General features: G+C 46.2%; 2 protein-coding genes across 2 annotated transcripts in view; both read left to right on the forward strand.

Moving 5' to 3' along the window:
* Window positions 1–3,754, forward strand: part of HSPA12A (heat shock protein family A (Hsp70) member 12A) — a 55,743-nt gene extending 51,989 nt beyond the window's left edge. Inside the window, 1 exon segment of the mRNA XM_029080825.1 lies at window positions 55–3,754. Coding sequence (XP_028936658.1) covers window positions 55–692 — 638 coding nt within the window. The 3' untranslated portion in view covers window positions 693–3,754.
* Window positions 3,755–7,003: 3,249 nt separating this feature from the next.
* C16H10orf82 (chromosome 16 C10orf82 homolog) lies at window positions 7,004–15,357 on the forward strand. Its single transcript, XM_029081166.1, has 6 exons — window positions 7,004–7,103; window positions 10,297–10,376; window positions 12,575–12,796; window positions 14,562–14,748; window positions 14,949–15,043; window positions 15,147–15,357. The coding sequence occupies exons 2-6, from the start codon at window positions 10,301–10,303 to the stop codon at window positions 15,287–15,289; spliced, it is 723 nt and encodes a 240-aa protein (XP_028936999.1). The 5' UTR covers window positions 7,004–7,103; window positions 10,297–10,300; the 3' UTR covers window positions 15,290–15,357.
* The last annotated feature ends 8,403 nt before the right edge of the window (window positions 15,358–23,760 follow it).

Here is a 23,760-nt window from a genome sequence, read left to right on the forward strand (position 1 = left end):
CCCAAGACCTTAACGAATGACCTCATCAATCAGACGGGACCTTCTCCTTTTCAGGCGACCTATTTGAGAAGCCGGAAGTGATGGATGTCAAATTCCTCTTCTTGGTGGGGGGCTTTGCCGAAGCGCCCCTACTGCAGCAGGCCATCCAGACCGCGTTCGGCTCCAAGTGCCGGGTCATCATCCCCCAGGACGTGGGCCTCACCATCCTCAAGGGAGCCGTCCTCTTCGGCCTGGACCCCGCCGTCATCAAAGTGCGCCGTTCCCCTCTGACTTACGGGGTGGGGGTGCTCAACCGCTACGTGGAAGGGAAACACCCCCCGGAGAAGCTGCTGGTGAAAGACGGCACGCGGTGGTGCACCGACGTCTTCGACAAGTTCATTTCGGCCAACCAGTCGGTCGCCCTGGGCGAGACGGTCAAACGCAGCTACACCCCGGCCAAGCCCTCCCAGCTGGTCATCGTCATCAACATCTACAGCTCGGAGCAAGAGGACGTCAGCTTCATCACCGACCTCGGGGTCAAGAAGTGCGGCACCCTCCGCCTGGACCTCACCGGGACGGAGGGCTCGCCCGCGCCCGCCCGGAGGGAGATCCAGACGCTCATGCAGTTTGGGGACACGGAGATGAAGGCCATAGCCATCGACGTTTCCACCGCGAAGAGCGTCAAAGCCGGGATTGATTTCTTAAATTACTAGCCGGCCCCTCGGGCTCCCCTCTTTGGTTTTCTGGCGTTCCATGCTCAGATCTGTCCATCTGACCCCTCTCCCCTTGAATTTCAGCAGGGAAGTTGAATGCAGCTAGGAGAAAGGCGAGTTAGGGGGTTTTCTCCTGGTGGCCTTCCGTTGATGTTATGCATTAAACATGAGAAGCAATAGAGTTCGATCTTCCATAATTAGTAGAGACTGCAAAAATGCTAATCTAGGAAATCCTTTTCGTGTGTGTGAAATTGGCTAGACAGTTGGACCCACAATGGAAACAAAGGACTTTTCTGCGGTATTCGTTTCCCACTCTAGCAAATCCGATCGCCGTCTTCTCGGGTTGAAAATGAGATTCCGGGACCCAGGGAAGACGTAGAAGCTTCTTGCTGGCCAGGGTTTGGAAAAGCCAGTATATACAGATCTGCTGGCGTTTTAGTTCCACGGCATCCTGATTTTTAATAGGGTATGGTGCTTACTGTGGGCTAAGCACTGTACTAAGCGTTGGGAGTGCTTAATATTGTGCTTAACAGAGAATCTCGAGTGTTCCAGTAGCTCAAAAGAAAAGGCTATCCTCGCCATGCATTAATATTTCAGGGTTCTAATTCTAATCCACCCTTCAATTTGAATGGAGTGAATTCTGGATTTAACACGAGCCATCTATCTATTGGCCAAACCAGTCCCTCAGAGAGGTAAGGAGAGAGCTAGTTCTCGTCCCTATAGCAGTTCAGCCGGCAAAGCTTCCAGAACTCCCGGTGGGCCTCAGACATTTGCCATGCTCCGATTCCGAGAAATCCCATGCGAGTTGTCAGTACTGCTCCTGAGAAGTGTGGGCACTGAAATCAAATCCTGCTTCCCGTAACTCGCCTTTGTCCCCTGTGGATTTTGCAAAAGCTCCTCTGTGAAAGATTCAGATTTACAATTGGCATTCTACCTTCCAGCGGATGTCACTCAATTCAATTTCTTGAAACTCGCACCTCCAGAGAAACAATGTGGATAAAGCCATATAGTCCAGCATCAGCTAATCCTGTTGGTTCAGAGTTCTAGTCTTTAGGATTCACTGAACAAGATGATGTCTGTGAAAACTGTCTCTTTCACCTGCTGGAATTCATTAAGCCTTCACAAATCCCAATAGTGAATCCGACCTTTTATTTAAACATGGGTTTATATTCATTTTTCTACTTTGTGTCATGTTTCTTTGTAACATCTCCCACAGAATTCCCGAGTAGAATGTGAAACATGAAATGACTGAAAACAAGGAGCTAGAGAATGCTAGTCACATATCCGGCGTAGGTATTTTAGACAATTACAGAAGTGTGCTTGCTAGCATTCTGTTTCTTGCTGCCTGCTATGCTCAAAAAGCTAAATATTACTAGTCTTTCTTTTGTGTTGCCAGCCACCGTTTACAAATAAGAGACCTTAAAATTCAGTTATGAACAGTATAATTTTATGTACATATATTTAAATATTGTACAGATCTTGATTTCTACAACGCCGTTTTCCTGTGTAAAAACACTCTTTGCTTTTGTTGATTGCACTCAGCTCTTACTTTTCAAAATATAGTTTCTCAGTCCGCTTCACTAATTACAGCCTTTTAAAAAATAGTAAGATATGGAATGCTTATGCAAGGCTTACCTAGGAATGGGAGGTAAATGGCTTTAGCAGAATATTATATTCCTCTTACGGAGCAGATCACACCAATCAGCTTAGAGTTCAAACACAGCAGTACGTGCATTCTTCCAAGACATCCACAATTACTGTTTCAAGGAAGAAACATAATAATGGATGAATTCTCCTGTAAATTACCTAAACACTCAGCATTCCAATTCTGGACCTAAAGAGGTTCAGATGTAATTTAACGCCAGAAAATCGGACCTGCTTTTAATGATCCTCGCTTTCAATGGAAAACTCTCGTTATTGGGGCCCAGCTCTCCTCGGATATGAGGTCAAACATTCTGAAGGCAGATTGCCATCCGCTGCTTGTAATGACTCCAGGAAATCGGCAGCGCGTGGAGGGAAAGGATTAGTGCATAAATCCAGTTTTTTTCACAAGGATTCTTTGCCTTTTTTAAACTGTAATTACATTTCCAAGTGTAGCATTGTCTTTTAGAAGATTTTTTTACTTCGTTCTAACTCTGTATTCTTTCACTGCCCTATTGAAATTTCTATCTCGTACTCCGGATGTGTCCCAGATCCTGTACTCCACTCTGCAACTCAGCCAGACCAGATTGAAAACCTGCTGAAAACCTCCACAGGGGTGGAGACAGATGATTGAGTAGAGACAGGAATTCTATTTTGACTCCTCTCCTTTTTCCGGAGGCAGCCTGCATGGGCCATCTATTTCAGAGTCACCATGTCTACCCAAAGTCTAGTTTGGTTTTCCTTTTGAAACTTCCTAGTATGAGGACTGGATTATTACACTATCTAGCGACACATTTTCTAGTCTTTTAAGCTGTTTTTTAAAAGGAGCATCAGCCAGGTGCACGTATTTCTCAACGTGTCCACTGGCCAACCAATGCCATTGATGAGGAAATCTCGACATTATTTTTCTGCCCGAATGGCGTGTGGAGTGAGCTTTGCAGAACAATCCCCGTGCAGACCCAGAGATCAGACCGCAGAGGTCAACCTGCCCCGGGAGTAAGTGATATTTCCATCAAGTTTAGTTATTGGGAGGCAGTTCCAAATGACCCAGGTTCATTACCAGCGTGGGGAAGAACGGCGTGCACCATGATAAACAGGAGCCTTCATGCATTATTATGAGAAGGTCTTAATTTCATATGGCAGAGATGTAAATTGCTGTGATACACTGCATATTTATGCTAGAAGTGACTTAAGCGGATGAATAGTATACAAGTCGTCGGACCTAATGAATATCACAATATTCACTTGCTTGGAGTATTAAACTATACTATACACTATCAGCCATTGTGGTTTTGTTCACCTCTGTACAAGATAAATTCAGATCCCACTATCTTTGCAGCAGTTCACAAATTGTCCGGGTTGTATCTACAGAAATCTCATGTCTTTACAGGTGTCTAATAAAGCAGAAGTAAAGCTCTGGATTGTAAGTGGTCCAGAATGTGTTTCTTGCTGAAGAGAAAAATACATTTTTCTAAAGAGGATTTGGCCGAAAATCATCACCGGACATTTGTTTTCCCGCATAAGGGGGAAGAGAAGAGAGTAGAAGAGATGCGTATTTCTGATGCTGTCATAAAGTCTATGAGTCAGGTAGTGATAGTAATCATAATAGTTGTGGTATTTGTTTAGCACTTACTAGGTGCCAGGCACTGTACTAAGTGTTGGGGTGGATACAAGCAAATCGGGTTGGACACGGTCCCTGCCCCACGTGGGGCTCTCAGTCTTAACCCCCCCCCCTTTGACAGGTGAGGTAACTGAGACACGGAAAAATGAAGGGACTAATGAGATGTTCATCCCCTTGATTCTTATTTATTGCTATTGTTCTCGTCTGTCCGTCTCCCCCGATTAGACGGTAAACCCGCCAAAGGGCAGGGACTGTATCTGTTACCGATTTGTCCATTCCAAGCGCTTAGTACAGTGCACATAGTAAGCGCTCAATAAATACTATTGAATGAATGAAAGGTCACACAGCAGACAAATGGCGGAGGCAGGATTAGAACCTAGGTCCCGACACAAACTGTTAAATACCGTAATTATGATTTCCCCTGTTCACTCCTCACCCGTACACTTCTCCCCTCAAAAAAACAGGGGCAACGGCAAGTTGCCAAAACGTTATGACCTAGGGGAAGGAGCACGGGCTTGGGAGTCTGGAGATAGGGGTTCTAATCCTAATGGCAAATTGTGTGACCTTGGTCGAGTCACTTAACTCCTCTCTGTGGGTTTCCTCATCTATAAAATGGGGGATAAGGTACCGGTTCTCCCCATCAGTTGGGCGGTGAGCCTCCGGAGAGATAGGGACTCCATCTGATTTAGATTATTCCCTCTCTACCACAATGCCGGACACATAGTAAGTGCCTAACAACAAGCAAATCGGGCTCCCAATCTACATCCCCATTTTACAGATGAGGAAACCGAGGCACAGAGAAACGAACAAGCAAAGCACTGCTCTAAGCGCTTGGGAGAGTACACTGTAATAATAGCCACATTCGGACACCTGGCTTTCTGCTTACCCTTCCTTACCCCTACCTCTCTGTTATTCCCCAAATTAGTCATTCAAATTGGTTCAACCTCAGACATTTCCTTCATTTATTCATTCGAGCGTATTTATTGAGCGCTTACTAGGTGCAGAGCACTATACTAAGCGCTCGGAGCGTACAATTCGGCAACAGAGACAATCCCTGCCCAACGACGGGAGAGACGGACAACAAAACAGAACTAAACAAAACAAGCAATAACAGAGGTGGTATTGGTTAAGCGCTTACTAGGCGCAAAGCACTGTGCTAAGCGCTGGGGTTGCGGGGAGACGAGGTGATCGGGTTGTCCCACGTGCGGCTCACCGTCTGGATCCCCATTTTACAGATGAGGTCGCCGAGGCACAGAGAAGTTAAGTCACTTGCCCAAAATCACCCGGCTGGCAAGCGGCAGAGTCGGGATCGGAAGCAGCGTGGCTCGATGGAGAGCGCAGGAGCTTGGGAGTCGGAGGTCATGGGTTCGAATCCCACCTCTGCCACTTGTCAGCTGGGTGACTGTGGGGAAGTCGCTTCACTTCTCTGGGCCTCAGCGACCTCATCTGTAAAATGGGGATGAAGAGTGGGAGCTCCACGTGGGACGACCCGATGACCCTGTATCTCCCCCAGCGCTTAGAACAGTGCTCTGCACATAGTAAGCGCTTACCAAATGCCAACATTAGTATTATTAGAACCCAGGACCTCTGACTCCCAAGCCTAGGCTCTTTCCATTGAGCCACGCTGCTTCGTCTGCTGGCAGTTACCAGATATAAATGGTGGTTTTTGTTAAGCGCTTACTATGTGCAAAGCACTGTTCTAAGCGCTGGGGGATACAGGGTAATCAGGTTGTCCCACGTGGGGCCTCACAGTTTTAATCCCCATTTCACAGATGAGGTGAATGAGGCACAGAGGAGTTGTGACTTGCCCAAAGTCACACAGCTGGCAAGTGGCGGAGCCGGTATTCGAACCCATGAACTCTGACTCCCAAGACGATTTGGACATTCCAAGCGCTTAGTACAGCGCTCTGCACATAGCAAGCGCTCAATAAATACTATTGAATGAATACGAAACCCTTGCAGGAGTCTCTCCACTGAAAAGCTGCGTAATATGTGACACTGGGGATTTCTAAATCAATCAGTAGTATTTATTGAGCACTAACCCTGTGCTGTGCACTGTAGTAAGTCCTCGGGATGGTATAAATAATAATGTTGGAATTTGTTAAGCGCTTACTATGTGCAGAGCACTGTTCTAAGCCCTGGGGTGGATACAGGGTAATCAGGTTGTCCCACATCAGGCTCACAGTTAATCCCCATTTTACAGATGGGTGAACTGAGGCACAGAGAAGTGAAGTGACTTGCCCCCAGTCACACAGCTGGCAAGTGGCAGAGCGGGGATTCGAACCCATGACCTCTGACTCCGGACACCAGGCTCTTTCCACTGAGCCACGCTGCTTCCCCTGTCTCTACCTGTTACCGATTTGTCCATTCCAAGCGCTCAGTACGGTGCTCTGCACATAGTAAGCGCTCAATAAATACTATTGAATGAACGAACTTCACTGGGCCTCAGCGACCTCATCTGTAAAATGGGGATGAAGACTGTGAGCTCTACGTGGGACAACCCGACGACCCTGTATCTCCCCCAGCGCTTAGAACAGTGCTCTGCACATCGTAAGCGCTTAACCCATCCCAACATTTTTATTCCCAAGTCCAGGGGGCGGATCCAGTCCTCGGCCCGCGTGGGGTTCGCGGTCCACTCCCCCTTTACGGACGAGGTCACGGAGGCCCGGAGAAGCGGCGCGGCTCTCAGTGGAAAGAATCCGGGCTTGGGAGTCATGGGTTCGAATCCCGACTCGGCCACTTGGCGGCTGGGTGACTGTGGGCAACTCACTTCTCTGTGCCTCGGTGACCTCATCTGTAAAATGGGGATTAACTGTGAGCCTCGCGTGGGGCGACCGGATGACCCTGCATCTCCCCCCAGCGCTTAGAACAGTGTTCGGCCCCTAGTAAGCGCTTACCATACACCAAAAAAAAAAGAAGGGAAATGACTTGGCCAGGGTCGCGCAGCAGACAAGTGGCGGGGCCGGGGCGGGGGGAGGAAGGGCGGGGGTGACGTGGCGCTGAGCGCACAGTGCGGCGCCCAATGCGGCGCCCAATGCGGGGCCCCGGAGGAGAGGAGGAGGAGAGGCAGCCCCGGCCGGCGACGCGTCGCGCCCTGCTCTTCGGGCCCGCCCTCGGCAGCCGAGCAGCGCCGCTGCCCCGCCCGACAGGTGACAGCCGAGCCCAGCCGAGCCCAGCCGAGCCCAGCCGAGCCCAGCCGAGCCCAGCCGAGCCCAGTCGAGCCGAGCCCAGTCGAGCCGAGCCCAGCCGAGCCCAGCCGAGCCCAGCCGAGCCCAGCCGAGCCCAGTCGAGCCCAACCGAGCCCAGTCGAGCCGAGCCCAGTCGAGCCCAGCTGAGCCCAGCCGAGCCCAGCCGAGCCGAGCCCAGCCGAGCCCAGTCGAGCCCAACCGAGCCCAGCCGAGCCCAGTCGAGCCGAGCCCAGTCGAGCCGAGCCCAGCCGAGCCGAGCCGAGCCGAGCCCAGCCGAGCCCAGTCGAGCCCAACCGAGCCCAGTCGAGCCGAGCCCAGCCCCCGGGCCCACCCAATCCCCGCCCTTCTCCTTCGCAGGCCCCGCCCCTCCCCTCCGAGCCTCCCCCGATCGATAGTATTTTATTGAGCGCTTACTAGGTGCAGAGCACTGTACTGAGCGCTTGGACAAATCTGCAACAGAGAGAGACAGTCCCTGCCCAATGGCGGGTTTATAGTCTGCCCTGCTCCTCCCCAGGCCCGCCCCTCCCCCCCGAGCCTCCCCCGATTCAGTAGTATTTATTGAGCGCTTACTATGGGCAGAGCGCTGTCCTGAGCGCTTGGAATGGACAGATCTGCAACAGAGAGAGACGGTCCCTGCCCATTGACGGGCTCACAGTCTGCCCTGCTCCTCCCCTCCGAGGCTCCCCTGATACTACTAATAATACGAATATTAGTATTTGTTAAGCGCTTACGACGTGCCGAGCACTGTTCTGAGCGCTGGGGGAAGATACAGGGTCATCAGGTTGCCCCACGTGAGGCTCCCAATCTTCATCCCCATTTTCCAGATGAGGGCACTGAGGCCCAGAGAAGCTGCTGACAAGTTTAGGGAAATAACCAGGGGAGATTATTAAAGTCTCCCGAAGGCCATGCGATTACAGACGGGCTTTGAAGTTGCGGAGGGAGAGCGGGGGTAACTCCTCCCCACTGGGCACAGGTCCAGGTGAATCAGAAACCGGGTGGATTGGAGCCAAGTGCACGCCCTCAGATGTGCTAGAGGATGACTGCGGGATTTGTTAAGCGCTTACTATGCGCCAAGCACTGTTCTAAGCGCTGAATTATGCTATTTGTTGAGCGCTCACTATGGGCCAAGCACTGGGCTAACCAGGTTGCCCCCCCGTGGGGCTCCCAGTCTTAATCCCCGTTTTACAGAGGAGCTCACTGAGGCACGGAGAAGTCCGTGTGATTTGCCCAAAGTCCCACAGCTGACAAGTGGCGGAGGCGGGATTGGAACCCATGACCTCTGACTCCCAAGCCACTGAGCCACGCCGCCCTTAACCCTGTCCTTCGCAGGCCCCGCCCCTCCCGGGCTCCCTCCCCATCCCTCTCATTCATTCAATAGTATTTATTGAGCGCTTACTATGTGCAGAGCACTGTACTAAGCGCTTGGAATGGACAAATCGGTAACAGATCCTGCCCGAGCCCTCTGCCGTTCCGTCCCCATCATTCCCGGCGTTTTTCTCCCTTCGTTGTTTCTCTTTTGGCCATTCCCCCCCCCTCCGTTAGTATTTACTGAGCGCTTACTATGTGCAGAGCACTGTACTGAGCGCTTGGAATGGACAGATCCTCTCCGGCGCCGCGACCCAGGAGGACTGATGTGCGTCTTGTGGGTAACTCCCCTGCCCCAACCTGCCCCCCTTTCTCCTCTAACCCACCTCCAGCAGATCCAGTAGGAGGATTTTTCCGGCAAAGTAGAGTCTATAGATAATAACGTTAGGATTGGTTGAGCGCTTACTATGTGCAAAGCACTGTTCTAAGCGCTGGGGGAGATACAGGGTCATCAGGTCGTCCCACGTGGGGCTCCCAGTCTTCATCCCCATTTTACAGATGAGGTCGCCGAGGCCCAGTGAAGTGACCTGTCCAAAGTCACCCGGCTGAAGTAGCGGAGACGGGATTCGAACCCATGCCCTCTGACTCCCAAGCCGGGGCTCTTGCCACTGAGCCACGCTGCTTCTCTAGATAGGCTATCTGACCGCAAGGAACTCGAATCCAAAGTCATCTACAGCGTGGCTCGGTGGCAAGAGCCCGGGCTTGGGAGTCAGAGGGCGTGGGTTCTAATTCCGCCCCCGCCACTTATCAGCTGGGTGACTTTGGGCAAGTCACACGGACTTCTCCGTGCCTCAGTGAGCTCCTCTGTAAAACGGGGATTAAGACTGGGAGCCCCACGGGGGGCAACCTGGTTAGCGTAGGCCTTGGAACAGGGCTCGGCCCATAGTGAGCGCTCAACAAATACCATAATTCAGCGCTTAGAACAGTGCTTGGCGCATAGTAAGCGCTTAACAAATCCCGCAGTCATCCCCTAGCACATCTGAGGGCGTGCACTTGGCTCCAATCCACCCGGTTTCTGATTCACCTGGACCTGTGCCCAGTGGGGAGGAGTTACCCCCGCTCTCCCTCCGCAACTTCAAAGCCCGTCTGTAATCGTGTGGCCTTTGGGAGGCCTTAATCTCTCCTGGTTATTTCCCTAAACTCCAGTTCCGATCTTCCGTACCGTCTAAACCCTATAAATGCTCGTTTATACTCATCAGCAACTCCTTTTTATGCATAGACATTTATTCAGTTGAACATTCAATTATTTTTTTTTTGTGGAAAACTGTGTCTAAATCGTTTTCTGTTAAAGCGTAAACCGCGACTGGAGTGTCAAGAGGGAATGTGACATTTCCTTCTTTGGAACTTCCCAGATGCTTAGTTTAGCATCGGGGAGCCCTATAGATGTGACTACTACTAAAGTAGTCATGACCCCCCCATAAGTACTTATGCATATATCTTAATATACTCCATTACCTTCATCTATCTGTAATTTCTGTGTCTGTTCCTCTCCCATAATATAAAGTTCCGCAGGGTAGGGATCATGTCATAAATCCTCATTCTTTTGGCCTCTTCCAGATCTGTAATGCACATGGTAGACACTGAGTAAATGCTATCGATCGATTATTAAGGTTAGAGGAAAGCGCTTATTCTCCTGTTCCACAACTCGGCTCTTTCACCACCCTCCCCTCAAAATTCAAAAGGATGACCCCCCCCCCAAGATAATTTTGGGAAGAAGAGGAAATATAATGTATTACCCTGGAATAGAGGAGGCTAGGGGAGATTTAACGTTTTAGCTTTATTCACACAGAGCCATGAATTTGCCCATTTCCACGGATCAAAATTCAAAACCCTTCATCAGGAGCATTCCTATTCCATCTGGATACACCGGTAAGTGATTAGTTAATTTCTGCGACCCAGGATTTCGCAGACTGTTGGGCTGGAAAAGACTGTCAAAGGTTAGCAGAAAATCTGAATTTTTCTAATTTGGGGAATTGCAGGGATTTGGACTTTGAAAGCGGTCTGGGCCATAACAGAAGAAGGAACAGCATGGCCCAGTGCAAATGGATGGGTCTGGGAGTCAGACGACAAGGGTTCTAATCCCAGTTCTGCCACTTGACTGCTGTTTGACCTTGGGCAAATCACTTAACTTCCCCGTGCCTCACTTACTCATCTGTAAAATGGGGATTCAATACCTGTTCTCCCTCCTACTTCGATTCTAAGTCTAAGGTGGAAACTGATCATCTTGTATCTAGCCCAGTGCTTAGTAGAGTGCTTGACCAATGATATGCACTTAAATAATATCATAATTATCATTATTGATGATTATGTGTGAGAATGTATTTTTACTGAGAAGTACATCAAAGAACAAATAACTAAATGAATAAGTAGCACCGACTGATTCTCCTGAACGGGTTGATGCTTTCTGGAGGAGGTGGTTTTTTAGGAGGTTTTGAAGGTGTAAAGAGATGTGGATGGGTGGATTCACATTAAATGATTGAATTCCCTTTACTTTCTTGTGAGGGAAAAGCAAGCTGGATCCCTGGATATTAGAAACCTGTACAGGGGCCCACAATGTAAGAAAAAATGGGGGTAGAGGGTACTGGAGGCAGACACGCTGGCAAAGAAGCAGTGTGGCTGGTGGAGAGAGCATGGGCCAGGGAATCAGAAGGACCTGGGTTCTAATCCCAGCTCTGCCACCGGTCTGTGACCTCGGACAAGTCACTTAACTTTCTCTGAGCCTCAGTTATCTGTAAAATAGGGATGAGGATTGTGATTCCCCATGTGGGACATAGACTCGGTCCAACCTGACAACCTTATATCGACCCCAGGGCTTAGTATAGGGCCAGGTACGTAGTAAGTGTTTAACAAATTTCACTAGCCCGCCCCTTCCCCGCCCGCAAAAAAACCAAAAACCTCACATAAAGATGAAAGAGTTAAATGGAAAAACAGCATTAAAGAGAAGGGCAGTGGTAAGTGGAAAAAATGAAAACATAAAGAGCAGTGTGACTAGAGTTTCTGGCTTATAAAGGCTCAGCGTCCCACAGTCTCACAGCTGCAGCCGCAGCCTTCCCAATATTTCACATTTTATGGAAGTCATGTACTGTCCATGCTGGTGGCCTTCAGCCTGGGAGCAAGACCCCCGGATAGCATAGAAAGGGGATGACCGGGGCTTTGGGGGATGTAATTTGGTGATAATAACAATAATAATAATAATAATATTTGTGGCGCTTGTCAAGCACTTCCTATGTGCTATGCACCGTAGTAAAAGCCGGGGAAAATAGACAAGAGAATCAGGTCGGACACGGTCCCTGTCCCTCAGGAGTCTCACAGTCCAAGTCAGTCCCCCTGGTGATCCTTTGGGTTGGCGGGCTGAGAGCAGAATATTGGCCGTTTGACTTGAATCCATTCGTTTTTATTGCTTAAAACAAGTTCTTAACCCTCTTTCGGTGTCTCCTTTAAAAAAGAATATTGTATTATTGTGACAGTATTACTCAAGATTTCACATCCAGTTTAAACAAATATCTGTGTTTAAACACACTAATTGTAATCATTATATGCTATTTTGTAGGAAATGGTGACAAATTGGATGGTGGGTGGCTCTCCCATGTAACTAATTTACCTTTTCTGTGTAATAGTTCCCTGGTTTTATTAAGAGCACAATTTCCTGCCTGGCCAAAAAGAAAGATCCAAAATTGCATTTTGGAAGTGTCAACTGAAATAAGCATTTCTTCCGAAAAATAATGAATAATGTAAATTACCCCTCAGGCTATCATTTGGTCCCATTAAATGTTTTCTCTGTGTGTTCAAGTTGACATAAAGGAATAGGTTATAAAAGAATATTACTGTCATTGCCTTTGTCAAAATGAGATTTCCCTTCCTCTCCCCCGAATCATTTTTCCCAGTCGGAGGAAGGTCATATTTGCTGAAAACAGCTATATTGTTTTTTTAAAAAAAGAAATTGGTATTGATTGTGGTGTAAGAATAGGCAGGCGGTGGGTTTAAAATTCACAGGAGTTAAGTAGGACTGTTAATGAGTGCCTTTCCAGGCTAGCTAAGCATTTTAATTCATTGGCTGACTCTCGCAGGTTATATCCCGCTGATCCAACACCTAGTCGGCAATAACTTTGCCGAAGACTCCGCGCGCTGCCTGGAAACCTTTCACCGTGAGACTCAAAGGAGGAAAGATCAACTGGAAGAACTGAGATACGTAGCGGCAACGTCTCCGAAACACCAAGATATCTGCTCCCGTGAAACTGTTCTAAGAGCAGTTCACGACTACTACTGCCTCCATCACCCGATGTTGCTAGGTGCGGAATGTTTTAGGGATCTTCGTAGTGGTGGAATCCCAACCGTTTTCCCCTCGCCAGACCCACGCAGCGTGGCTCAGTGGAAAGAGCCCGGGCTTGGGAGTCAGAGGTCATGGGTTCGAATCCCCGCTCTGCCACTTGTCAGCTGTGTGACCGTGGGCAAGTCACTTAACTTCCCTGTGCCTCAGTTACCTCATCTGTAAAATGGGGGTGAAGATTGTGAGCCTCACGTGGGACAACCTGATGACCCTGTATCTACCCCAGCACTTGAAACGGTGCTCTGCACATAGTAAGCGCTTAACAAATACCAACATTATTCTCCCCACATGCCCTGTCGGGATTTAAGCAGCAACAGCACACGGCCGGTACCCGTTTTAGAACTTTGGGAAGTTTGGGATGGATCGGAGCCATCGTTGCCCTTATAGGTCCCTTTTTACCACTGCTTTTGTTGGACTCCAAAATGTGTCTTTTATGTCGCTTTGTATTTTTTAATATTATTTCATTTTCCCCCCCGAGTCTGTCACCAAATGCTTCCCCGCTTTAGTTTTATTGTGAGCACCCGGTGACCAGGGGCTGTGTCTAACTCTCACCTGGTACTTTTTCCCAGCGCTTGATACAATGTGCTCTGCACCCAGTAAGCGCTTAAATAAATACTGTTACTACCATAAAGGCCCTAAGCTTCAGAAGTGCAGGAGGAGCAAGATTAACTCCTGAGGGGAAGGGAAGGGTCTATAAACTGGGTAGTGAACCCGACCAGGCAAAAATGTCCTTGCAGGTGAGAACATAGGCTAATTTCTTTCTCAGGTGAGTCATTGCTGCATACTATTCAGGGCTGATTATCCTTTTGGTGGATTGCACAGGGCCTTTCTCATTTTCATGTTGTGCATCCTCTTTGGGTCCCTAAAAACCACTACTGTAAAGACACTTTGGTCATTTTTTTTTTGCCTGTCACCTAATAAGCTCCTTGTGGACAGTGGAAGTGTCCTAATTACAATGGAATGCACCCAGTGGGCCCACAGTAAATGCTATTACTGTCGTTAGGGAAGCAGCATGGCCTAAGGGAAAGAGCACGAGCCTGGGAGTCAGAGGACCTGGGTTCTAATTCTGGCTCCGCCACTTACCTGCTGTGTGATCTTGGACATGTCACCTAACTTCCCCGTGCCTCAGTTTCCTCAATTTTAAAATAGGGATTCTATACCTGTTCTCCCTCCTATTTAGACTGTGAGCCCCATGTGGGACAGGGGCTCAGTCACACCTGATTAACTTGTATCTACCCCAGCTCTTAGAGTGGTGCTTGACACAGAGTAAGCGCTTAACTATTACAATTACTATAATTTCAAGTGCATGGCCTTCTGGTGGTAGGACATACCTTTCCCTTCTTTTCTGAACCCTAAATGCGGAGGGGATGTAGAAGGCCCCAGTATCTCTTGCTGAAGGAGAGATGGCACTGTCTTTCAATAGAGTCCTTGACTCTAAAATCAATCAGTGGTATTCTTTGAGCACTTGCTGTGTGCAGAACCCTGCAGTAAACTTAGGAGAGTACAATATAACACTATAACAGACACGTTCCTGTCCACAACAAACTTACAGTCTAGGTTTACTGATTGCAGATCATTTCTGAACAGTAACATTAGGAGACATCAAGTGAATCAACTGAGGATGAAGGCGTTTTTATCAAAAACTGGCATAATTTTAATCCCTAGGTTTTATAAATCGTTAAGTCATGATTTCAAGGCACTGAGGTGTGTTTTTACGGATCTTTCAGAAACTAAAGCAATGAAGAGACGTTTACCAGAGCCACCTATACCAGGCTGGACGGGATACCTGCCTAGAGCCAACGTCACTGAGCTCGGCCTGGCGGTTCGTTACCAAGTAATGGCCAAAAATTGTTATGAAGATTTTCTGGAACTGGTAGAACGGGCCAAGAAAGCTCCACTGAAACCATTTCAGAAGTAAGCCTCTTGTACGATCAAATAATAGCGACGACAGTATCAAAGTCATGACCATGTGTTTCTCTAGTTGGTCCATATTTCCCGAAACACGTTCCTCATTCTTAGCTACGAAAAGTTTATCCTATCTTTCTAATTGTTGAATGAATGCAAGCCGAGTGGACTAATTGGAATTGATAGCAAAGTTTTGTTTGTAACTTTAGAGGACAAGCTCTTGAATCTAATCAAGTTCCAAACCAGGCTCCAAGAATTTGCAGCTCAGAAGACAGGATGCCCGATAGCATGAATCGTGTACCAAGTAAGGATTCGGTTTCTTTTTTTATTGGGTCAAATTTGTATTTGCCATTAAGTCTTTTTGCTGATCTATCAGCACTTCAGACTGACCACTGGTTTCTTTACAGATGAAGCTTCACTTTCGGGAAAAGACTCTGAAGATATTTGCCCAAACTCCTCAGCGTGGGATCTTTCGGAACAACCGTATGGGGCCCAGCTTTCTGGGAAAAATATTGAACCTCTATCCTTAGATGGCCAGAATGGAAGTTGAGAAATATTCAACCCTTTCATGACTTTGGTTTCAGAAGTTTCCACTTACTAAAAGCCTATTGAAACACAGCTGTCTTAAATTATCTTACGTTTTATTCTCAATCATCACTTTGCCATAAGTAGCTGTGTCACGCTAGAAATCATTTATATACTTTTAAAATAACCCCAGCCTACTGGGTACTTTGCAACGGCATCCTGCAACCAGGATAGTGAATATTGCAATATATTGCTAAAAAGCTTAAATTTGATTATTTTTTGTGCCTGGAATTGATGATAATAGTAATAATTAGAATACTGTTTAAAGCACCTACTAGGTGCCAAGCACTGTAGTTGATACAAGATAATCCGGTTGGACACAGTCCCTGTCCACATGGGGCTCGCAGACTAATTGGAGGGAACAGGATTTTACAGATGAGGAAACTGAGGCACCGAAAAGTTTAGTGACTCTCCAGGACACAGAGTAGATAAGTGGCAGAGCTGGGATTACAGCCCGGGTCCTCCGACTCCCAGGCCTGTGTTCTTTCCGTCAGGCCATGCCGCTTATCGAGGCAACAAGGGATGCGATCTGTTGAGTAGGAGGAGTTGTATACCTTAGTATTTAGAGAGGTGTCTTTTGTTTTCACAGATGGTGCTCCCAAAACTGAGATCCTATCCATGTGGGATCCTAGCTCTAGTAATCCATTTGCACCATCTGGGACCTGTCTGATTTTAAGTGTGCTTCTTCGATAGGCAACCTTCAGGATACCTTTTCTAGCTCCTCGCCCATTCAGGATGAGCAGCGCCTTAATAAATAGGACTCTCGGACGTCATCCGGCGTGTATACGTATGCCTCCCTATTCGGATCACAAGCACATCAGTCCAGGCACACAAGCACATAGGCCTGGCTACTCAGGCTACCACTGACAGCCCTATTAGCCAAACGCTGTTAAAGGCCTCTCTCTTCAGAGTGTTTTGCAGTGACTGGTTGTGAATAGGTAGAGCTTCCTAGTTTCATGTTATTCTGTACAGGGACAAAAGAACTAGCTGAAGAGAGAACGACTTAAACCCACACAGTTTAACAGTCCAACTTTATGGACAGAGATCCCCTCACTGGGACAAGTCCACCAAGGACTGACCATTTTTGAGGGGAATTTACACAGAGAATGCTCTTTTTCAGAAGTGCATTAAGGTTTGGTTTGAGAACCACTAGTGGAGACGGGGTGGGCAGCACCCCAGTTTTTCATACTAGCCCACCCGCAGAGTTCTCCATCAGATAGATTTTGGTGCAGCTTCTACGTGAGTCCTTCACATTTGGGCACTGATCTGAATTACCACTAATGACGCAGTCTTGGCAGAGTCACGGAACAGTACTAGTTGCGCTCTGTGTGTTCTCTCTACATAAACTTCTTTTCTGCCCCCTGATTTTTCAGACAGGAGTATTTCCAAAGAAATCCCCAAAGGCGTGGCATCTGCGGTAGAATTTCCAAAGATTCCAGAAATCAATCAGTGGTATTTATTGAATGCTCACTATGTGCAGAGCACTGTACTAAGTGCTTGGGGGAGTACAATTACTCTCCCCCTTTTAAGGCCATCTTGAAGTCACATCTCCAAGAGGCCTTCCCTGGCTAAATCCTTCTTAACTCCTTGCCCACTCTCTTCTGCCACGCCCTGACTGGCTCCCTTTCTTCATCCCTCTCCCAGCCCCACAACACTTTTGTACAAAGTTGTAATTTTATCTATTTATATTAATGTCTTTCTCCCCCTCTAGACTGTAAGCTCCCTGTGGACAGGGCATGTATCTGTTTATTGTTACAGTGTACTCTACCAGGTGCTTAGTACTGTGCTCTGCACACGGTAAGAGCTCAATAAATACGATTGAATGAGTGAATGAATACAACAGAAATTAGCAGACAGCAAGCTCATAAAATAGAGGAAGTCCCTAAACTCTACGTTTTACCTTGAACTTCTCCATGGTGGGCACAAAAAACAAGAGGAACAAAATGGCTGAGATTACTTAGGTCAGGCGATTGTACTTTATCTTAGTTTTCCATGTTTTTTCAGTAACATCACTTCAGGCACTCACATAAAAAAATGGTTATGGATAAGACTTTGATCTCTAAAAAAAAATGACCAAGGTAGTGAATAGGAATCCAGGTATTTTAACCTATTCCTCAATAGCTTCTAATTTTTAGTAACTTTATGATTAATCTCACCAAATTCAATGTGCAGAGCTGAAACTTCTTTAAACAACTATGTGCCTCGATTCTTTTTCTTCATCTTTATCCTTTTGTTTCGTACTAGCCTATAATTTCTAGAGCATCGTCTGTCAGAAGGAGAGGTACAGTAGGTGATTGTACTGCACTGCAAATTATCACTCTTAGTAGGAGCTGCATTAGTAATGAACTCATTCCTTCCGTAAAAACAATTCCATTATCTGATAAGAGAAAATTTTCTATGCATGTGTAATGCTGCAGTTCCTGATTGCTCGCATTTATATATTTCCTTTGGGCATCTTTTTTTTTTAACTGGAATATTTTTCCGGGTACTAGTTTGGTTTATTGTTTTACTGTGCAGAAAAAAAAATGGTGCTCAACATACCGACTAGGAAGGACTTCAGTTTGAATTTTTTTTACCCCCAAATGACCAGGTTCCAAAAAATATTGAATGAATTTCTAATTTCCACCTGAATTTTGTATTGATCATTAGTTTAAAAAAATGCGTTATAGTACAAATGTGTTAAGCAGCAAGGCCTCAGGCCTGGCAGAAAAACAGCCTTCCCCACCATAAGGGCTTGGAATATTCTGGGAGCCCCTGGAATCATTTGGGATATTCTGGGAGGGGAGGCTGGCTTCTTGGACAAGGAACAGCATGGATGCCAGATTTTTTTCTCTGCCACTCTTACAAACTGAGCTCTTTATAGGAATGGTTCTTAGGCCCACTGTGCCTCAGTTTCCTCAACTGTAAAATGAGAATTCAATGCCTGTTCTGCCTCCTACTTAGACCATGGACCCCATGTGGTACAGGGACAGGGACTGTGCCTGACCTGTTTAACTCATATCTACCCCAGTGCTTAGGATAGTGCTTGATTCATAGTAAGCACTTAACAAATACCATAATTATAGTTATAACCTCTTTTTTATTTGCTTCAAAATCTTCCAAGGGAAAAGAAGGCCTAAGAAATATGCAAAGGGCTGGCTTGGGAGAGCAAACGATCAAGGATTTGACCAATGGGGAGCCCCTCCCCTCTCCACATCTTCCATTTCAGACTCTGACTGAATTACCCGATCTTTCGTGGCCTAGTGGAGAGCATGGGCCTGGGAGTCAGAAGGACCTGGGTTCCAATCCCGGCTCGGCCACTTGTCTGCTGTGTGACCTTGGGTAAGTCACTTCTCTGTGCCTCAGTTGCCTCAACTGTAAAATGGGGATTGAGACCGTGGGCCCTCTGTCACTCTCCCACTTCAGCCTCCTGTACCGTATTAGGTCTAAATGCTTACAGCCTTTCCATTTTCCATGTATCTTTCCTCCTCCACTTATATATAGGCCCCTTGTGGAATAGGAACTGTGTCTGAACTGTGTTCTTTGTATTTTCCTCACTGCTTAGCACAGTGCACTTCACACAAAAAGCACTTAATAAATACCATCATCGATCAACCTACTGAAGAAAGAAAATTGGACTGAGGAGTCTTTGGGATCTGACCCAGTAATCACAATTTTCATGCTCTTATAAGTCCTTTCTAAATATCAGAATAACAGGAAGAATAAAAATAATGAGGTATTTATGTCATAAAGGGAAAATACCTCAAACGACTTAGGAGCAGAAAGCAACACAAAAGATTTATCTCTTTTAAATCTCTCACACTAGAGGTAAATCTTCTTCATTTAAAAAATATTTGAAAATTAGAGTAAAAGGTATGCCGCTGAAAGAATGCATCCCCTAACTATGGTTTTTACAGGCTTATTTTCTTTTGTTGAAAACAGACCCAGCTCAAATTGTGATTTTTGTTATAGCAATTGGTTTAGCTTTTTCCATATCCCCACATTTTTTATTTGACTTAGATTAAAAATAGAACATTTATGTGTTTAAGATTCAATCAATGGCTTGCTGTGAATGGTACAATATTAAAATAACAGAAAAATCAATTCCGTATATATTTTGAACACTATTTGTCACAAATAGCGTACTAATAGATAACGCTGATTATATGGTAGAGAGTCATTTATATATCCCCAGCACTATGCCTTTATCACAGACATCGTTAAGGAATTTGACACATGTGCAAGAGAACAATATATGTCAGATGAAATATATACCTATTAGATATAAATGGGACACTGAAATGAATGATGCATGCACATGCTATACTTACAAGTAATAATGTGTGGCCTAAAGCAGCTAGCTTGTGTTTCCCAACAAGAAGTCTTTTGATGTTGTCATTTAAAAAATCTCATATTTCTAAAGGTCAGGAATAAATAGTACCATTAGCATTAAAAGCTAGTAAAAGGAAAAGTAATTTGTTGTTCATTTAATGCTATATTTTATGAAATCGCTTTGTAAAGCATTCATTTTTTTTCTATAGAAGGTGACTAAGCAGAGGTGAAGACTGTTCTCATTCTGCTTATTAAAAGACAATTTTGCATTATCCTATTGTTCACTTTAACATCTTCCTTTATCTGGGCATGGTTGGAATTACATGGTTTGCCGCGCTGACCAGGGTAAAAGATAAAGCTAATAACCCGGCAGCGGACCAAGCAATTACGTCGGTTGGAAGCCTGGCCCAGGAGATCCTGTAGGATTAAATGGAGGAGCCATGCAGCACTATTCAGGTGAGGTGTCCTGCTCCTGACACGGCTGGAGATATTTCAGGCCCACGGCTAAGTATCGAAGAGGGTCCTAAGTTGAAAAAGTGGTAGGGATGCATTTGTTGTGGGCAGGGAGTGTGTCTGTTACTGTTATAGTGTACTTTCCCAAGTCCCTAGTACAGTGCTCTGCACACAGTAAGCGCTCAATAAATAGGATTGACCGACTGGCTTTACTTGGCCTGTTCAGTGGCAATTGCCAAGATGACTGGGGCTCGGATTCTGTGCTTGGGTAGGGCTCTGGTAGAGCCAGATTGCCAAGGGCTCTCACCAGCGTGGCCGGAGGTCCTGAGCTTGGTGGCTTCAGGGGCCAACTGAGATTTCAGTGCCTTCAGACCTTGGGGTGATTTTCTGGGGTGATCTTTGGAGCCCGGACAGGCTGATGAAGGGATGGGGGTGAAGGGATGCTCAGGTGGGAAAGGAGGACTCCCAGAGGTCACTTCACGGGTGCTAGTATTACAATCTCTACTATTATTACTAACCAGTCTCTGTTTCACTGGTTTGGAAACGGTTACTGAGCATCCATTTGAGAAGCAGCGTGGCTCGGTGGAAAGAGCCTGGGCTTGGGAGTCAGAGATCATGGGTTCGAATCCCGGCTCTGCCACTTGTCAGCTGTGTGACTGTGGGCAAGTCACTTCACTTCTCTGTGCCTCAGTTACCTCATCTGTAAAATGGAGATTAACCGTGAGCCTCACGCGGGACAACCTGATGACCCTGTATCTACCCCAGCGGTTAGAACAGTGCTCTGCACATAGTAAGCGCTTAACAAATACCAACATTATTATTATTATTATCCATTTGGGACAGTGTAGTGCTCTACTAGGCACTTTGAAGTACAGAATAAAGAAGCAACATGCTTCCTGCCCACAAAGAATCTACACTCTCAAAGGGTAGACAGGTACTAAAATATTTACAAGAGTCATTTGCAAAAGGAGCAGCATGACCTAGCAGAGAGAGCGTGGGCCTGGGAGACAGAAGGACCTGGGTTCTAACCCTGCTCTGCCACTCATCTGCTGCTGTGTGACCTTAGGCAAGCCACTTAACTTCTCTGTGCCTCAGTTCCTTCATCTGTAAAATGGGGATTAACTGTGAGCCCCACGTGGAACCTGGATTGTGTCCAACCTGTTTAGTTTGTATCTGCTCCAGAGTTTATAGTACAGTGCCTGGCATATTGTGAGCCCTTAACAAATACCATTTTTTAAAGTCATCAAATAAATACTTGAATGTAAAATTGTATGGAAGAGTGCTGAGAATGAGCATAGATAAATTCATGAGTTATAAAATTAACTGATGGGATTATGTAGCAAAGGATGCAGGAAAATTCAGGGGAAGCTCTGTTGGAGAGTTGGGATTTTCGAAGGACTTAGAACATGGGTGGGAGGGGGAATCTGTGGTCTATAAAATTTGGGAAGGGAGGAAATTCCAAGCCAAAAAAAAAATGGGACCAAGAGGAAAGAATTGGGAGACTCAAGAGCGAGGAAGAACAAGAAGGTTGGTTTGGGAGGAACAAAGAAGGTGAATTGGTGAGTGGCTTGTGGACAGAGGAGATCGGTAAGGTGGAATGAGTTGGTGGAGAGTCTTGAAGCTTATTTGAGGAGTTTTTTTGATGTGAGGAACACAGGAAGCTGGTGGTGGAGTGTTTAAGTAGAAAAGAAATGACATCTGGGTGACGATCCTTCAGCATCAAGTAGTGTAGAATGGAGGTGCTGGGGAAGAGGCTGGAAGCAGGGAGACCAGCAAGAAGGCTGATGCAATAGCCTAACTTTATTATGACCAGAATTTATACCAGTTTAGGTGAGGAGAAAGGATTTGGAGACTTCATTAACTTGACTTGGGTGACAGCGGTTAAGATTCTTTTCATTTTTCTCTAACTACTCTTTTTTATGGCACTGTTCAAAGCACTGGGGTAGAGACAAGCGAATTAGGTGGGACACAGTCCATGTCCCGCATGGGGCTCACAGGTTTAATCCCCATTTTACAGATGAGGTAACCGAGGCATAAAGAAGGGAAGTGACTTTCCCGAGGTCACACGGCAGACAGGTGGAGGAGCCGGGATTAGATCCCCGGTCCTTCCGACTCCCAGGCCTGTGCTCTGTGTGGCCCCTCCCTCACCTACTCCACAGGTTGTCGTAAGAACTTCAAGGGTCAATTTGACTCAAGAGCTGTTACAGAAAAGGTATGCTGCAGAAATAAGCAACAGCTCTAATCTCACCTCAGCAGACTAGTTAGGAGAAAATTTATGGCTTTAGGAAATGAACCCTGCAAAAGAAAATAAGAGTTCCACTGCAAATTTTAAAGGCATTGTTGCAAAACAAAATTTGGCCAAAATTTTAACTCAGTTCACTTCCGAATATACCTTATTTCTAGAGTAAGAAGTCGATCAGTAGTTCTTAAAGTAGCTTGGACTTCATTCTCTCTCTTAGTAAATTTATGCACTTGCTGAATGAGTCTGTTTTCTTAATGAATAACAATCCCTAGACAAAGCAAGGAGTAAAAATCCATCCTGTCAGCTTTTTGGGACTTGACCTTGGAGAAAGAGGCAGAAATGGGAGCTACAAAACAGAAATCCACCAAGAGGCCTGCCTGCAGCATCCTTTTTATTCAACAAACCCAAGAGATCTTGTGTCTGTGAGAAATGTAATTCTCCTATGCTAAACATATTTTATTTGGCTATGAACGATACTGGTACAGCTCAGTTTGGGACACAGCACTTTGTGGGTAGGAAATGTCTCTATTTGTTGCTGAAGTGTACTTTCTAAGCGCTTAGTACAGTGCTCTGCACACAGTAAGCGCTCACTAAATGATTGAATGAATGACAGGGACCGTATCCAACCTGATTTACTTTTATCTACTCCAGTGCTTAGTACAGTGCCTGGTACGTGGTAATCGCTTAACAAATATCATGATTATTATTAGTAGTAGTGACTATATTTGGTAACTGCCATAATAGCTGAAATGTCTGAGGTTGAACCGATTTGAATGACTAATTTAGGGTGAATAACAGAGAGGGAGGGGTAGGGAAGGGTGAGCAGAGAGCCTGGTGTCTCTCCCTAACAGCTTTGGATTCGGAATGTGTCTGTTGATTATTATAGTGTACTCTCCCAAGTGCTTAGTACAGTTCTCTGCACACAGTAAGCGATCAGTAAATGAATGAATGAATGACTCCAGTCCTTAAATCCCTTTTCACCAGATCCTAGATTGATTAGTGATAACACTAATGTGTTAACAGTAAATGTTCACATATGTGGGAAAAAATGGGATTATTTGAAAATTCAGATTGTTGATCTTCATGTAGGCAAACAGATTGCTAAGTAATCTCAAGTGACCATGTCTCTGGCTGCGTTTGGACAGTGGCAATCTGGTGTGGATTCGAAGATGTTCGCCTTTTCAGGTTGAGATAGCCGGGGGTATCAGTTGGGTTAGGTGTCATGAAGCTGATTTAGATGTACCGGATGAAATGTAACCCAAAGAAGCAAATCACATTGCAGTATGTTTATGCTATTCAGTTTTCCAATTTAAGCTCCAAGAAAGACCATGCTCATCTGCAACTGATGTTTACCAAATTGGGATTGGGCCAACAAAGTGTGACACTGAAAATGATGGAAAATTAAACACCACTGGCATGAGTTGTGATAA

This window comes from Ornithorhynchus anatinus, chromosome 16, assembly GCF_004115215.2.
Source record: "Ornithorhynchus anatinus isolate Pmale09 chromosome 16, mOrnAna1.pri.v4, whole genome shotgun sequence".
Taxonomy (NCBI): domain Eukaryota; kingdom Metazoa; phylum Chordata; class Mammalia; order Monotremata; family Ornithorhynchidae; genus Ornithorhynchus; species Ornithorhynchus anatinus.

Coding starts and splice junctions, on each gene's coding strand:
- C16H10orf82 (XM_029081166.1), top strand. CDS start 10,301: ATGAATTTGCCCATTTCCACGGATCAAAATTCAAAACCCTTCATCAGG. Junction 12,797..14,561: donor CCATCACCCGATGTTGCTAG/GTGCGGAATGTT, acceptor CGGATCTTTCAG/AAACTAAAGCAATGAAGAGA. Junction 15,044..15,146: donor TAGCATGAATCGTGTACCAA/GTAAGGATTCGG, acceptor GTTTCTTTACAG/ATGAAGCTTCACTTTCGGGA.